The 18,082-nt window shown below is 43.5% G+C and overlaps 1 protein-coding gene across 2 annotated transcripts in view; it reads right to left on the bottom strand.

Moving 5' to 3' along the window:
• Positions 1–1,080: 1,080 nt before the first annotated feature.
• The window catches only part of LOC138832502 (sodium/myo-inositol cotransporter), a 58,330-nt gene continuing 41,328 nt past the window's right edge, over positions 1,081–18,082 (bottom strand). The window contains exons 3-5 of one of the 2 annotated variants that reach the window (XM_070030619.1): positions 14,280–14,419; positions 4,633–4,729; positions 1,534–1,623 (exon numbers count right to left, since the gene is read on the bottom strand). In XM_070030619.1, coding sequence (XP_069886720.1) covers positions 4,645–4,729; positions 14,280–14,419 — 225 coding nt within the window. In that variant the 3' untranslated portion in view covers positions 1,534–1,623; positions 4,633–4,644. Of the gene's footprint in view, positions 1,624–4,632; positions 4,730–14,279; positions 14,420–18,082 lie in introns of both variants that reach the window. The other variant, XM_070030618.1, reaches the window with a different exon arrangement.

Raw genomic sequence — 18,082 nt, 5'->3', positions numbered from 1 at the left:
TCTACAGCTACAACAACAAAAACGATCAATCAATCAATCAATCAATTAATATAACCTAAATAAGGGATAATAAGGGAAGGGGTAGGTTGGGAGGGGTGGGTGAGAATGTTGAAAGGGTAACACCGATCAAGATGCACTGTATTCATAAACTGCTTTGGCAAATGTAAACTCTTTGTACAACTACTTAATGATAATAAAAATATTTGTGGAAGGGGGCAGGAAAGTCTTCTGGTCTTTCCTGCTTGAACTGGCTTCAAACCTCAGTCCTCAGATCTTAGCATCCCAACAGCTAGGATTATAGGCCTGGGTCACAGGCACCCAGCGAAAGAAGCTTTTTATAGACTTGTGCCTGTAGGAAGTTGAAGTTGAATGCTGGCCATAAACTGACGAGCAATGCAGAGCCAGGCAGCTTTTGCAGAGGCCCGTTGGGCCTGCAGTTCCTCCTGTTCTATCTGTTGCTCTGTCCTCCAGTTCTTTCTTCTTCCTGGTTTAAGATGGTCTGATTATACAAATCAGCATAACCAGAAATTCTAGTATCTGGCACTTCCCCAACATTTTAGCTATAGCAGTGTTGCCAACTGGGATGGTGACAGCACCATCTGGAAAGGTGAAAAAGGATGTTCAAGTCTTTTTAAATTCACCATCCCTGGGGAGATAGGATGAGATGCTTCAAACTTTTCCTGAAAAAAGGCCTTATCCTCCCCCATCATGGAAGTCACTACTACCAGGAAGCTATTTCCTCAAAGAGGCCTGCCCTTGACTGAGTGATAACACAGGAGGCAGAAGCCAGGGGCAAAGATATGACAGAAAGTAGTGCAAGACAATGATTCCCAACACCCAAGTCCTCCCAAAAGGAAGAGTACCTACTTCTATCACTAGTGACTGGTGGGGGGGGGGGGTAAGGGGGTGGAGTACAAACTTCATAGAATGCCTAGTGATTGGGGAACAGACTCCTAACCCATCCTTCCTCCAAGTCTCTGAACATGTGGCACTGTCCAGGCACAGTGGCAAGATAGAAGCCTCCAGGCCCAGAGGAATGCACTGTATCAGAGCAGGTGAAGAACAACACAGCAGCCAGAGTTTGGAAAATGGTGTTTATTACTCTGACCTTTGCTCTCCATAAAACATAAGGAGTTTTGATTTTTGTTTATACAGTGTGAGTGGCCAGCTTGCAATGCAAGCAGTGCTGCTGTTCCAAAAGGGAAAGGGAAGTCCTCACTGATGAAGAAATCACACTATTGAGAATGAAATCAAGAATCATCTGCCGTTACCACTGATTCCACAGCAGCCATTGGCAGGCAGTTCCCACACCTCTCACAACACAAGGATCTAGAACTAAAACACACTTAGATAAAGGTCAGGCTCATAACTACTCATCCTCATAGCTCAGGCATGATGAGTAAACAGAAGGAAATGTCCAGTAAACCTTTTCACTTCTTTCTCTTCTTCGCGGAATATAATTTTTCTTCAAGTGGGACTGGGACAATGCCTTCACACTCTTTTACTTCCTGGGTCAGAGGGTGTTTTACAATAGTCGGTCTAATCACATCAGTGTCTCGTGACAAGTGCTCCAATATGGTATCTACAGATGTGGTGGGGGCATAAAAATCCACCAAGAAATACCTGCAATAAAACACAAATTTGTGAATTCTTGAATTCTGAAATACAATTCCACTTTTTGTTCAATGTTTTAACTTTACTTTTCCCAGATAAGACACCACACACACACACACACACACACACACACACACACACACACACACACACACACACACACACACACACACACACACACACACACACACACACACACACACACACACACACACACACACACACACACACACACACACACAGCAGTACATTCAGCCTTCTTTCCTATGGCCTTTCCCATTAAACTCCTGTGAAAACAAACATCAAAATCAACTTTATGGCAACTAAAAAGCACTGTGAAGAGGGATGAAGGCATGGTTCAATGGTAGAGCACCTGCCTAGCAAGTTAGTCAGAGCTCAGACCCCAGTACTACCAAAAAAAGAAAAGAGAGAAGAGGGAAGGGGAAAGGAGGAAAGGAGAGGGAAGAAGAAGAAAGAGGGGAGATGGGAAGGGAAAGGAAGGGGGAAGGGGAAGAAAAAAAGGGAGGGCGGGGAAGGGGAGAGGGCAGGGAGAGAGGGAGAAAGAGAGAAGGAAAGGGAGAGGAAAGTGGCATGTGACAGACACAGCAAGTCAGGTACAGCTATGGGTACCAGAACAGAATTTTCTATCAACAGGACTAAATTCCCAAGCCATCCATTGAAGATTTGTGTGTATTTGTGAAAACAACTATTGAGTGACCTAATTTTCCACAGGATTTCAAAAGTGCCATGTAAGAGATACAGACAGGCATCAGCTATACTTCACAAATAAAGGAAGATCAGGAAAGGGATGTTCTATGCTTAGGACATTCTATGTTCAAGAACAAAGAACAAAAGGAAAATGACTTAAACTTTATTAAGAAATGATGAACGTTGAAGGGCACCCCAGACGGCTTCCTAAGTCCTAAAGAAGCCCAGCCTCCCAGAAGCCTACTGGACAACAGCATAGAAAGAAAAGCAGTGTCCTCCCTGCCCACACGGCTCTCCTCTCTGTCCTGAAAGTTTAGGTCTTCATCATGGTTCTTCCTGTTCCAGGGAGAACAGCAGTGAAAAAACTAAAACCATGTCAGCACTGTATTCCAAATTCCTAAAATGTTCAGACCTAGGGCTTGAACTCAGGGTCTGGGCACTACCTTGAGCCTCTCTGTGCTCAGGTTAGTGCTCTACTACTTGAGCCACAGTGTCACTTTTGGCTTTTTCTGAGTAGTTTATTGGAGATGAGAGTCTCACAGATTTCTCTGTCCCGGCTGGCTTCTAACCATGATCCTCAGATCTCAGCTCCTAAGTAGCCAAGGATTACAGGCATGAGCCACCAGTGTCCAGCAAAAAGGCCTTTTTGACATCATCTTTCATTACACCCTTTGAGAACTCTCAACTGTATTCACACTATTCCTTCTGCTGGAAACGTGCTTTGCCCAACTGTACATAGTTCATCCCTTATTTCCTCTGTGTCTCAGTCTGAGGCCTCCCATGGCCACTAATTACGCAGACCCTTCTGTCCCCACCAAGCCTCATCACTCTGCCCCCCTGTTCTGTGCTTCCTTCCTTTCACAGCATCTGATCACCACCAACATAGTATATATTGACTCACTGCCTCACTCTGCTAAAACATAACACCCACAGGAAGGACTCAGTTATTATTCCAAGTACTCTAAACAGAAACCAACACAGGGTAAATTCTGAGTAACGGTGACAGTAGCGGTGCTGGCACTGGGGGTGGAATTCTCACGAAAGCAGAAAAGACCAAGTTCATCAAGGAAGGAAGTTGCTAGAAAGGGACAGTATACTTTGCATAATGCCATACAACAAAGATTGAAAATTTGTAAGACTGACACTCACTTTTTCTGACAAGCCTAATGGAAAAGTCATGCAAGTCAACGAATAATTAAAAGCAAAGTGACAGAACAACTATGAAGTAAAAACAGTAACAAAAAGCAAATGACTACAGGAAGCTAAAGAATCCTTTAGAGTAAAGGAAACTACTAGGGATAAAAAGAGAGAATGGTGGATCCATTAAGAAGATAGAACTAGCCCAAATGTGTATAACCAGACATCAGAGGGCTAACAAGCAGGAGACAAAAACAAACAACCTGGACAATTATACCCAGAAACTTAAATTCCTCTCTCAGTAAAAGAGAGAGCTAGTACAGAAAAAATCAGCAAGGACTTAGCAAAGTAAAACCCAACATCAACCAACAGACACATACAGAAGCCTGTGCCCAGCAAAAGCAGGATACACATTCTTAAGTCCACACAGAGCATGGGCCAAGGTCAATCACATTCTCAATAACTCCAACGGGATTGGAGTGATACCAAGAGATCCTGGGAAAATCCTCAAATACTGGAAACTAAATATACATTTAAATAAACAGTGAGATGAAGAAATCAAAAGGAAAATTACAAAGTAATTTAAGTCAAATGAAAATGAAAACATAACACATCAAAATAATGAGATGCCACTAAAACACTACAACGAAGAAACCATTGGTAAATTATATAAAATTAAGAAAAAGACTAATTTTAACACACAGAAAAACACACTTCAACCTGTTTTCTGAGTCTAGTGCTACACTATGCCAAAATAAAGACATTTCAGAAAAAGTACGCACCATTATTCTTCATAAACAAGGATGAAAATTTCTAAACAAAATTCTTAGCAAACTGATTATTGTATGTGTATATATATATCCATGTATGTGTGGGTATATGTGTATATATATATATATTATATGCATATATATGTAATAATATAGATGTCCAAGTAGGGTTTATTCTAAGAATGCAAGATTGGTTTGACCTTTAGGGAGGGGAAGGGGTTCCAATATACTTCATCATACTAACAAAAGAAGAAATCTTTGGTAATTTCAGTAAATGTAAATAAAAGCAGCTAAGAAATTCTCATAGCCGTTCCTAACAGAAATTCTCAAGTAACAAAGAATACAGGGGAACTTCCTCATTTCTATGAAGGGCATCTCCCAAGATCCCACCACAAATACTTACTTCACCAACTCATCAAGTCTGAGTGATTTTCCCTAAGATTGGGAAGAAACAAGGATGTCCACTGTCTCCTCTTCTGCTCAGCACTGCACTGGAGGTTCTTGCCAGTGCAATAATGGAAGAAAAGGCAATTAAAAGGCATCCAGCTGCATGATTCAACATTATGTCTAACCAGCTCATGCAAGTTTCTCCCCTTCTGCCTTTATAAACTCCCCCCAATATGCTTATACTGTATACATTCACTATGGCACACATACTCCCTAGGCAAAGCTATCTAAGTTAGCATTACTTTTGAGAATCTCTGATTGTTATTTAGGTTGACAACAGGTAGGAATTCTCAGAATTATTTAAAGGTCAATGCTCCCCAAGTTATTCTAGAGATTCAAGAGAACCTCAGTCAAAATCCTAACAAACCGATTCTCAAGTTCATCTAGAAGTTCATCAATAAAGAATCATGCTAAAGGACTAACATCATCTGATTTTAAGACTTAAGCAAAATGCAGCAAAGAAATCCATGCAATTTCATCTCCAAAATGATCAGCTAAAAGCAGGGCTGAAGGTGTGATTCAAGTAGTCAAGCACTACCCAACCAAGCAAGCTAAGCAAGAGAAAGACCATGAGTTCCCAACCCCAGTACTGCAAAAGACTGAAAAATAAATTATACAACTACGTAATACTTCTATCAATATTAAAAACTATTCTCCCAAAAAAAAAGCCTCAGACAAGATTTAACATCTGATAAAATATCTGAATCTACAATATAAAGACTTCTCAAATCTTAATTGAAAATAAAAATAAATCTCTAATTTTAAGTGATGGACATAAGATTTGAAGAGATAGTGTTTCTTCCTTTTCATTCATTCCTTCTTCTGCCTGGGATTCATGAAAACATCCTTCCACTACCATGTGTAAGTTCTGGCTTCGCTGCCTGCATGCAATCCCACCATACTTAAGTAAAGCAGATCTTTTCCTATAGTCTCTCTAGGGAAGTTCCTTCTGTCTTTCTTTGCCTTTTATTCTCTTTTGCCTTAGGCCACATAACCCTGGGATGATAGCTTAAGGTAGTAATGAACACAGGTGTAGTATGGCAGGAACTGCTCAGAAAATACCTCTGTCAGACTGGCATATCCCTCCCCTAGCAAATTCACAGACATCTGCCATCTCCTGCGTGAGCCTGCCCTTCCTTACCAGCAGTGCTAAACAATTATTTTTCTTTTTTCTTTTTTGCCAGTCCTTGGGCTTGAACTCAGGGCCTGGGCATTGGCCCTGAGCTTCTTTTGCTCAAGGCTAGCACAATACCACTTGAGCCACTGCACCACTTCCAGCTTTTTCTGTTTATGTGGTACTGAGGAATTGAACACTGAGGAACTGAACCCTGGGATTCATGCATGCTAGGCAAGCACCCTACCACTAAGCCACATTCCCAGCCCATAAGTGCTGAACAATTCTAATACCAGTTCTGCTGTCTTGGTTTTACTGACAGTAATTGTTGTGGGAACGTACTGCTTTCTCCTATCACCCATTTGCCTGCATCACAGGCTAAAGAGACACTTTTGTGGAGTAGCCTACAAGTCTAAACATGCTCACAAGAACATGTTCATAGCAGCCAACAAGAAGTACAACCCTCCTCCCAGTCTTCCTGATCAGGGTTCACTATACATCAGCATTCACCAAATAACGCTGAGAAACACAATTCCACAGCTTGTGATAAGCAAAAGGAATGCCCGAGGATGGAAGCTGGAGGCCAGATATAGCAGAAACCTTCTACTTCAGAACTTTCTATTAATGCCTTACACAGCACTCTCTCAACTTTCAAAGTGACACACATCTCTTAGGCAGTGGAAAACCCATTCTAGGTCAGTAAAGGAAATGGCAGAAGGGGAAGTTGGTTTGGGACCAGTAGCCCTCTCCCTGTGAGGTTTACTCCTGTGGGAGTTTCCTAGAGTAGGGTATCCTACACTCTGTCCCCTCAGGATTTCACAGTCCAGTGTTGTTAGGAAGAAAAGACTCAGAAAGGTTCCATAATTCACTTTGAGTTCAATCAATTAAGGAGCTATAGCCAGGACTCCAACCAATCAGGCTTTTCCACAAAGCCACTGACAGCTGGAGAATACCTTAAGGACAACACAGCTCAACACCCTTCACATGAGGAAACCAAAGCCCAGATAGGGAACAGCTCAACCCCAGGTCACAGAGTAAGAGCTCCAGACTCCAGCTCCATGTCTCTAGCCACCAAGCAGTGCCACTCTGGAGGTTGGTAAAGGAAGTCCTAGCCAAAGACTCCCCATTATCCCTCAACCTTCCCCCCCCCCCCCCCCGCCACCTTTGCCCTCTTACCTCCTTCCCACCAGTCACAACACGGCTTCTTTAGTCTTTAGCAACCCAATCCAACAGGAGCACTCTGGCCACAAGGCAAATGGGCTTGTGCTCACAACCACAGCTTGGAACAGTCACTTCATGCTTATCGCCCTCTGATCGGTGCCTGGGGCTGATGTGGGCAGAGACTGCTTCCATTCCCAGGACTCTTTCTTACACCCATGGGTATTTCTACGAAAAGGAAATAACCACCAAGCAGAGGAGGAGGGAAGTGGCCCAGAGATGGGGAGATCTTCCTACACTCACTTCTTGGTTATGTGTGTGTGTGTGTGTGTGTGTGTGTGTATAGATAGATAGATATCTCCAAGGCAGTTTTCCTCCCAGGGAACTAAGCTGCCACACACACACCCACACCCACACCCACACCCACACCCACGTACGTACGTAAATAGTTGATTATTGCTTTTCTACCCAGGGAAGAATCAGCCTCCTTCCTGGTTGCTAAGCTGACACACACACACACACACACACACACACACACACACACACACACACACACACACACACACACACACACACACACACACACACACACACACACACACACACACACACACACACACACACACACGTAAATAGTTGATTATTGCTTTTCTACCCAGGGAAGAATCAGCCTCCTTCCTGGTTGCTTACAGCATTTTTTTTTCATGGCTGTTTGGGTAACTTGATTGGGTAATAAACATCTGCCCTGAGCCAGCCTCAGGAGCTGCAGCAATGAGGTGCCCATGTCTTCATCCTCCTGTATAGGTTAAATCCAACAGAAGAGAGTTTCTGCAGGGGCTGTTGTGCCAGCAGCAACTCAGGCTTCCTCAACTTCAACAAGATGCCCACCAAGGCCAGAGACTGTGGCAATGTCACGGTCACCACGGACATCCAGCTACAGGTTACTGGGCTTTGCTAACTAGTGATGATCTGAAGAACAAAACAGGCTTTTACAGATATAAGTTGGCAGCTCCTGAGGCCTGTAAGGATCCCCTTCGTCTATAACAGACCTATAAAAATGGAAGATTAAAAAAAAAAGGACCTTGGAACTCCCCTGGCAGCATGAGGATTGAACCATCCTAATGGAGGCTGCCATGTCTGGAATTCAAACAAGCCAGCTTTAAGGGTAGGAGGCCAAAAGAGGCTCTCAGCTTTCCTAACTAAGGGAGTCAGGGAGCTCTATGCCCTGCCTTCATCATGCTCTGGAGGAGGGAAAGAATGAGAGGACTCCTGGGCCACAATGGGGCATCAGTGTTTGCCTTTGCCACTCTAGAATCAAAACACAACTCCAGAAGTCCTAATATATGTGGACCACTTTCTCCCTCCACCCTTGCTTGCTATACTCTTCAGAAAGAACAGTTTAGAACCATGGCTACTCTGGAATTGCCTACGCATGCATCAAAGTGGACACTCTAATACGAAAATATTAACGAAGTAGTAAAATTATCTAGTTTTCCATTTTCAACTTTTAGTCTATAATCAATGTTAAAACCAGCAAATGAGGGAACAGATCATTTTGGAAAATGAGTGTGATAATCCAACATTTAATTACTTCACACATTCCTAGCACCTTCAAGCAAGGCACAAGGAAAACAGTTCTGCCCACCCCTGGGTGGGATTACTCTCATCTTGAACATAGACCAGGCAGTGTTTCCATTACAATCTCTTCATCTACAAGGCTATCAAGCTTTGCACAAGCATACCTCTTCTCTGTTGAAAAGTATCTCTCGTGTATGGACACCAACTCTGCAGAGTGGTAGTGAGGAGTAGAGAGATAATCAGGCAAGGAGAGGCAAACCCTAACAGTTCCAGTGTACAATGCATATCTCACTGGAGATGCAGTGCTGAAAAACTGGAAAATGGTGACTGCTTCTCAGGTAGAACTCATCCAAATAGTCTTTCAGGTGACAATTCACCTTCCTTCTAATCTCTTAAGGCACTCTTAACACACTCTGCTACAAAGACCAAACTCCAAAGATCAGAAAAGACCCATATTAATGGTTTCCTGGGAGACTAAGCCCACACTGGAAAACAATGAGCCACGGAGATTCCATCCACAGTAACGTGCTCAGAGGGCTATCAGCAGCTCGCAGTGTCCATTCTATGCTTTCCATGCGTTGGTCCGAGACACTTAATACATCAAGTCACCACCTGACTTGTAGAAGGCTACGTAGCTGCCTGTGGCTGGCAGCCCCAGCCCCATTCCCCTAGATGCTGGGGGAGAAAATGTGTTTTGTTTGTAGTATAAAGGCTTATACGTAAAGGCTGTATTTTTTTAATTCTACTTTTGCCTAAGCCCTGTATTTACAAGTCTTACACAAAATGAGCTTGCTTGAATTGGAGTTATAGTCTTTGTCTGTGTCTCCCTCTCACCCTCCCTCCCCTTGCCCCTGGCAGATAAGTGGAAATTTCCACTGAAGCGCTCAGTGGCTCCCAGTGGGTGGGGGAGTAGGTGGGAGGGCTCTGCAGCCCTGAAGCATCTTGGAACCTTCTTGAAGATAGGAAACAGATCTGTTTGGATGCCAGTTCCTAGATTGTCTTGGTTAAATGTTTCTGGATTCAAGCGTCACACAGGCAGTGAATTATTTACCTTAAAACCCAGGTACCTCTGCACAAAAAAGGCCCATTTCTTTTTTATAGCTGTGCATCTCATACATTTTAAAAACCAATAATCCTGAGGGAGAATCCTTACAAACCTTGGAGCACTGCCACTTAAAAGAAACCTCCAAGGACACAGCAGCCCTGCCTTGAAACAGGCCGTAGGGCACCTTCACAACAAGAATGGGGTCAGGACGCTGTCCCTGACTTAATGCTGGCAGGGAAGCATGAGAACATGGGAATGTTAGCTGATGGGAAAACTACAGAGGAGAATCAATCTCCTCTGGAGACCGTGCCAGTGCTCTTGGAGTAAGCTGCACACGCATTTGGGGAGCAAGTCAGTAAAATTCCACTGATTCACCATAGAGCCAGTTATTTTTATCCTTCTGCTTACCCGTAAATAGAAGGTATCTTGTATGTAGGCCAGCAGCACTTTGTTATAAGCATCTATATCCAAACTTTAAAGCAGACAAAAACAGAGAAGGGCGAGTCCTCAGAGTTCTTACAGACGTCCACACTAGCCCCACCTACCAACCCAACAGAAGCCACCTGAGGCATCAGTGTACAAGGGGCCAGGCCCACACCAAGTGGTGACAGATCTGTGTTTCTAGTACTCTCCACCCAGCCCTACCTAGAGGAAAGAGTCTCCAAGAGTGTGCAGGCCCAGAGTGCTAGAAAGACTGAGGCTAGGATTCAGTAGGATTCAATAAGAGGCCTGCTTCCTTTTAGCAGAGGTCTAAAGGAGCACCTACTCCCACTGTTACCTCCTGCCTATTTTTATGACCTACTCTCCTTTCAGACAGCCAGGAAGACAGAAAGAACTTTCCACATTACCTGTCTTTCCTAAGTTAAGAACATCAAGTTGAGCCTGTGAAGGCACAGAGGAAAAGACACTCAAGAAGTATGGGAGAGACTAAAGCAAACCCAGAGCTGGGGGAGGGAGGAGGAGGGAGGGGAAAGTAGTTCTCAGGCCCTTCAAACCCCAGGTTACTCTTCAACAGATTCAGGCACTGCCTGACTACAACAGGGTGGCCAGTATGGCCACAAGTCTCCATCTGGAAAGATGATCCAGGAAACCCCAAGTCCCAACTGCCACCCAAGGTGACCAACCTGTGGAGGCCTAGCGTCAACTCTCTCTGTTCCCTAGTTCCTATTTCTTGGGTAGGCAATGCTTGAGGTGTGATTGCCCTCAGGAAAATAGGAAAATAAGTGTTAATATTAGTTATGGAGACTGAGACCCTGTCCCCATAGTGAAGGGTAGCTGAACCCCAGGCCTCTTTCTGCTGCCAGGTGGAACACAGAATAGTATTTTTAAAAACAAGTTTAAAATGGTCCACAGCTGTACATACATGGCCTAGCCAATTCTACTGGCCCCTGGAGATTATGCATTAAGTAAACTTCTGTGGATTAGAAAACAAGTTCCCAGTTATAAACATGCTCTCACAGTCAAATTTCTGGAACAGAATCTGTTACTAAACAGGGGACTAACCAAACTAACATCTGGAATGACTACATTTTTATTTTTGGTGTAACCTGGTAATGGACCTCATATATTAAATATGTCAAGCAGGTTGTACTGCCAAAGTACACCCTCTTCCTCCAGGAAGACTTCCCAGCCATCACTGAAGCGGCAGCACCTCTTTACTTAAGCACTTTTCCACCCACTTTTCTCAACCTACTAGGCTTGGGCATAGCCAGGGATCGACATGGGAAGAGGTGAGATGGGAGAACAGCATCAGGAATCCAGCCTGCTGAGAAGCGTGGCAGATAGCCTGGTGGTCAGCCCTGCACCTGACACCACTCCTGCTGCACAGGGACTGTCACCACATACCTTCTTCCTGGTGCCATGGGTCGGGTATGTTCAATATGTGACAAGTCCACTGTGTTTCTTCTTAACCATTTTTAAAAAGTATACCTTCCTGGCACCCAGCATATCCTGGCAATATTATCCAATTATCGATATATTTGCAACACACACACACACACACACACACACACACACACACACAGCTTAGTTATACATAGTGCTTACGAAAAATCTGCCAAATAACACACACACACACACACACACACACACACACACACACACACACACACACACACACACACACACACACACACACACACACACACACACACACACACACACACACACACACACACACACACACACACACACACACAGAGCTTAGTTATACATAGTGCTTACGAAAAATCTGCCAAATAAAGAAAATGCTGTTATAAACAGAAATGGTATTACTGACTCTGGAGGAACTAGCTGAAAACAAGAGACTGCCCGCCAGCCTCAAGCACCTCAAGGCAAACACTGGATGTATTCACACAATTCCAAATCTTCATTCAGGCAACTCCCGATACACGAGCCCTCCCTATGTGCTCATTTACCAAAAAACACTGTGGAGAATATCCATAGGCATTCCCAAAATAAAAAGCAACATGATCAACTAAAGCCAGTGAAGGGTCTGATGCCACCATGAACCTCTTGGAGGGCTTAGCATCAGCAAGGCTCCCCCACCTGACTGACAACACACTGGTATTGCTATTTTTTTGTTTGTTTGTTTCTCTTGGAATACCTCTGTAAACCAGTGTCTCAGAGACTACATTCTAAGGGGGAAAAAAACTGTACCTTAAACAAATGAACATCAGACAATAAAAATGTAAAACCTGAACCTTCAACTGCAGGGGGCAGCCCCCTTCTGTTGGTACACAATATATAAAGGAAACACACGAGAAGAACATTGTCCCTGGCTGCTAGAAGTCTGACATAAAATGTTAAGTGGCAATGAGCTGCTTGCCATAGCCATTGGTGAGGCTTAGGCACCTGAGCAAGACCAGTTTCTGTTGCTTACAGTTCTAGGAGGTCTCTTCCAGGACCCCAACTTATTCTACCCATAAAAAGAAACATCATGAGCTGGGAAGGTGGCTCAGTGGTAGAGTGCTTGCCTTGTATACATGAGGCCCTGGGTTCGATTCCTCAGCACCACATAAGCAGAAAAAGCCGGAAGTGGCACTGTGGCTCAAGTGGTAGAGTTTGAGCTGAAGAGCTGAGGGACAGTGCCCAGGCCCAGAGTTCAGGCCCCACGACTGAAGAAAGAAAAAGAAAGAAAGAAAGAAAGAAAGAAAGAAAGAAAGGAAGGAAGGAAGGAAGGAAGGAAGGAAGGAAGGAAGGAAGGAAGGAAGAAAGGAAGGAAGGAAGGAAGGAAGGAAGGAAGGAAGGAAGGAAGGAAGGAAGGAAGGAAGGAAGGAAGATCATCACTTTGGCCCGCTCCCCACATGGCACAGTGGACTGAGCCAAAGCAAGCTTGTACAGTGGTCTTCAAAGGCAAGTCTGTTCTCGGCTATCCTCAGCTGAGCAGCAGCAACAGCACCCAGGTACTTGGTAGAAACAAACAGTTCATGATGCTAGTCACAGGCAAGGGGCCAGAGGAAACCAACTGGACGCCAACTGGGATGAAGAAACTGACTCCTTTCTCTGTTCAGTGCTTCCCACCAAGAATAGCCAGTAATTCCTAATCATACTTTATATATGCCTTTAAACAAGAAAGACAAAAATGCTGTTAAAACCATACCTTTTTGTGGGCTTTTTTTTTTAAGAAAGAAAAAAAGAATACACCCTCCCCAACACAATCTTCATTCTTCATTGTCGTCATGATTGTGGAAGAAGCCCAGCCACTGTGCATTTCCTGTTGCCTAGCAACCCTCAGGCACTCTCTTAGAGGTGTTCTTAAGCTCAACAGTAGCACAGAACAAGGTAGGGAAATAACAAGAGGTCTGCAGTCAGCTGCCACATCCCAGCAGCAGTAAGAAATTCAAGAAAGCCTGCATCCATGTGCACACCAAAAGGCACGCAGGACTAAAGCAGCATTCTGTTGCCAGAGCAGAGTGACAGAGAGTCCCCCACTTGGTCTCAATGACTACGGTCAGTGCTGCAGAAGCTAAACGACCTATCCAGGTCCACACACAGATGCTGGAGAGAAGAGTGGAGCTTTTGTCCACCACGCATCAGTTGGAGTAGGCAGTTTCACTTGTGCATTAGGCTCTGGAGATGTACATTAGTAAAAAACACATTTTGCTATTCTGTATCATATTTTGCAGAGAAATGTGGATGGACAACACAGTGTTCACTGAAGTGTTTTGCAGACATGTTAAAAGAAATGTCAGGAGAAAAGAGTGAGGCTGAGAACAGCTTCTTACAAGCAAGTGCTTGTTTACATGTTGCTCCTCACATGGTCTGCTTTTGTTTTGTTCTGATTACAATCCAAGTAAAGGCTAGCATGACTGCATCTTTTTTTTTCCCCTTCTTCTGTGTCAGTACTGGGGCTTGAACTCAGGGCTTGGGTACTGTCTCTTAGCTTTTTTTTTTTTTTTTTGCAATACCACCTTAGCCACACCACCACTTCCAGCTTTATGGTGGTTAATTGGAAATAAAGAGGTTTTTCTGCTTGGCCTGACTTCATATCCTCATATCTCAGCCTCTAAGCAGCTAGGATATTACAAGCTCTAAGCTAGAACTGTGTCTTATTTGCAACACAACACTACGTCAGCATGCACTTGGACAACACAGCATCAGAAGAATGTGACTGTAGAAACAGGACAAGTTCTAAATTGATCAGTATTCTTTACTGAGTCCATTGAAGACACTTTTCCCCCAGCACAGACATCGTGAAGAAACTTACCCGCCTCTCTTGTGCTGCTGACTATGGGCAGACATCTTGAAAGGAAGTGCTTTCTCACCCAGGTTTTCCAAGTTCCTCACAATGGCTCCTCGGTCCAGCAGGGCTTCTACTGTACGTTTCAAAGCCGCAGCAGACTCTGGCTGTTTTTTGTTTTCATTTTTAAAGAGAAGAAAGAAAGCCATCAGAATCAATGTGACAACTACAGTAATTCGGTCCAGTTAATTCTAATCATAACAGCACTACTACTGGTAGGGATTTTTAAAGTTTTTATTATTGGATAAAAGCAATAGAAACTGGTTTCAGCTAACTTAAATAAAATCACAAGAAGGAAGAAAAAGCTGCTGGAGAATCAGGCCTTGGAGAATTCAGAGGTCAGAGTGGACCCTGGGACCTGCCAGTCAGGAACTAATGAATGACTTCTTCAGAGCATCTCAGCCAGGCTGTCAGTCATAACCAGACAGTCTTGTATCTTATGACTCAAAATTCCAATTCCCGAACACTGTCCTATTGGTGGGACATTTTTAATGACCATTTGATCAAACCACAGCATCAGTTAGAAAAGAAGTTGTTTCCCCCCCCAAAAAAAAATTGGGAGATTATAACCTAGGAGTAAGAATAAGTAAACCCAGTCTCTACCCTCACCAAGTTTACAATCCAATAATGGACTTCATACAAAGACATGATTAGACAAGCAGAGGACAAAACAAGTGTGGCCCGGGGACTTGGTTCAGGGAAGGAAGAAGGACATTCAGATGGGAGCATTAAGGAAAGCTTGCTATATGCAGGAGCCCCCCCAAAAACAAAGACTGGAAACTGGCAAACCAATGAACCAGGCTCCAGGTAAAGGAGCAAAGGCACGTCTGAATGCACGAGAAAGAGCGGGGTGGCACAGAGGATACAACCAGGACAAGAAACATCAGGGAAACAGGCCAAAGCCAAAGCTCATCACAAAAAGCAAACACCAAACAATATAAAATTCCACCATCTTGAGATTTTTTTTAAGGCTCTAAATGTTTAGGAATTTCCTTTTTGGTATTTCTTTGTGCCTATTATACAAAAAGTAAATGCTGGAAAAAAAGATACTTAACAGAGTAAATCTAAAAATATGTAGCTAGTGCAATGAGGGCAAGATGAGGTAAAGCATGGCATCTAAACATGGTGGCTGGCTGGTGGCTGCCATCAGGAACTGAAGGAAATCTGGACATGTTTGTTAAAGGCAACATAGGATGACCTGGGTTTAGAACACACTGAGTCTGAGATGCCAACACCCCCCTAAGTTGACATGTGTCAAGCTTTGTAGTCACTGGCATGGAAGCTTTAGGAAGCCCAAGGAGATGGGTTGACAAAGAGGACTAGCAGTCAAAAAACAAAAATTTAAAGTATGTAGGAAACAGGACAAGGAACTTTGTCATGAAAACCTAAGAGACAGCCCTAGAATGCAGGGTTGAGATTAGATGTAGAGAAAGGACCACAAAGGATAACTGGCTGCACAATATTTAACAAGATGGGGCTCATACCAGTTAACTAAAGGTTGCCCAAGGTGTGTAGGCAGAGAAGGAGCTGAGGGCAAACAAGTCTAAAAGAAGTGTTTATGGACATAAAACACACGAGCAAGACAGGAGTTAAAGAAGAACAGACTAATCAAGACATTTTTTAAAAAGGATTTTAAAAAGCAATGATGACAAGGACAATTTAATGCCTGACTTCCATAGACCTAAGATGGGTTACATACTTCATCAGAAACAAGTGAGATGGTATACAGATGTGGAATTAGGGTCTGACATATGCCATGATAAGGTCTCTGGTAAGCAGAAGAGCCCTCTGCAGAAAAGAGGAGGCCCATGAGGCATAGAGGGAAAGGCTGGAGGGGCATAGCAGTGACTGCACTGAAGTGCGGAGAGAACTGAAGAAAGCAATGTTCCCCGGGCTTATCTTGTCAAATGAGAGACAGACAAATGCAGAACAAATCTGAAGTGTTCATTCTGGAAAGCAAACAATATTTGCAAAATTTTTTCTGACAAGTATTGCTGAAATGTCAGAAATGTACTAAATGTGTTTCAAGCTGAGAAAAAAAATTTTGGGGGGGAGGTCCAGTCGTGGGGCCTGAACTCGGCCTGGGCGCTGTCCCTCAGCTCTTCAGCTCAAGGCTAGCGCTACCACTTGAGCCACAGTGCCACTTCTGGCTTTTTTCTTTATGCTTATGTGGTACTGAGGAATCGAACCCAGGGCCTCAGGCATGCAAGGCAAGCGCTCTACCACTGAGCCACCTTCCCAGCTCAAGCTGAGAAAAATTTTACTTTCATAAAAAAAAATACTGAAATGTTGTATTTATTGACCTAATTAGCCAACCCTCTAATAAGATAGGCTTTTCCTGCAAATAATAAAATCAGGGTCAAATATCTTATTCAGACTAAGTAAAAGGAGCTATGGTTAAGTAACTTCTTATGATAGTATCAGACATAGACAGTTCTAAGCCCATGAAGACTAAGTTCTTGTTACATTTCGTAACTGCAGAAAGACATCTCCACATGTCTGCAGAAACCTCATTATGAACAGCCTGATGATGCTTCATTTCATTAAAGATGCTGTTTCTTGAGCCGGCACCGCATCAATTAACCTATAACACGGTGAATAAATAGACTATCCCAATAAAGAATAAGTAAGGTTTCAAAAAATAAGTAACTTTGATTACTAACCAATAATGATTAATTACCTAAATCATGAACTTTAATTTCAGTTTTGCTTGATTAAAGAGGAATATATCTCAATGACTTGTTGAAATTCTAATTGAAATGCTTACAGTATGAAACAGGGGGTGCCCTCTCCTGATGTAAGAGTTTGAGAAATAATAGAAAACTTTCTTCGTAGATGTGGTGGTTCACATCTACTCAGGTGGCTCTTGGAAGAACCTATTCAGGAAAACTAAGAATCACAGTTTGAAACCAGCCTAAGCAGAAAAGTCCATGAGATGCTTAGCTCCAATTAACCAGCAAAAATGCTGCACTGGAGACATGGCTGAAGTGGTAGAACATGAGCAGAAAAAGCTAGTCAAGAGCACAGGCACTGAGTTCAAAGCCCAGTAAACCAGTACATGCATACACACGCACACACGCGCACACACACCCAAACAAAAGATTTTCTTCTTACATTTATCCAGAATAGGGGCAGGGCTACCTAACAAGAATGTAACTTAGGAAAATATCAAACATTTTGTTTGACTTTGGTATGTTAAGAATAAGTTTCAGACTGCTTAAATAGTCAATTCAAATTACTCAAAAGTTTTGAAGAAGGCTGGGAATGTGGCTTAGTGGTAGAGTGCTTGTCTAGCATGCATGAAGCCCTGGGTTCGATTCCTCAGTACCACATAAACAGCAAAAGCTGAAAGTGGCATTGTGGCTCAAGTGGTAGAGAATGCTAGCCTTGAGCAAAAGAAGCTCCAAGACAGTGCCCATGCCCTGAGTTCAAACCTCAGGTCTGGCCAAAAAAAAAAAAAAAAGGTTTTGAAGAAAGACGGAGGGGAGCTGTTTTTAATAATGTTACTCAAAATGTTTTATTACCAGATGGCCGGGCGCTGGTGGTTCACGCCTGTAATCCTAGCTACTCAGGAGGCTGAGATCTGAGGATCGTGGTTCAAAGCCAGCCCGGGCAGGAGAGACCGTGAGACTCCTATCTCTAATAAACCACCAGAAAACCGGAAGTGGCGCTGTAGCTCAAGTGGTAGAGCGCTCGCTTTGAGCTGAAGAGCTGAGGGACAGCGCCCAGGCCCAGAGTTCAAGCCCCACGACCAACAAAAAAAAAAAAAA

The sequence above is a fragment of the Dipodomys merriami genome, unplaced genomic scaffold (assembly GCF_024711535.1).
Source record: "Dipodomys merriami isolate MVZ:Mamm:240054 unplaced genomic scaffold, mDipMer1.0.p SCAF_2, whole genome shotgun sequence".
Taxonomy (NCBI): Eukaryota; Metazoa; Chordata; class Mammalia; order Rodentia; family Heteromyidae; genus Dipodomys; species Dipodomys merriami.
Note: the sequence above shows the minus strand (reverse complement) of the source record. Positions and strands in the feature narration are given on the sequence as shown.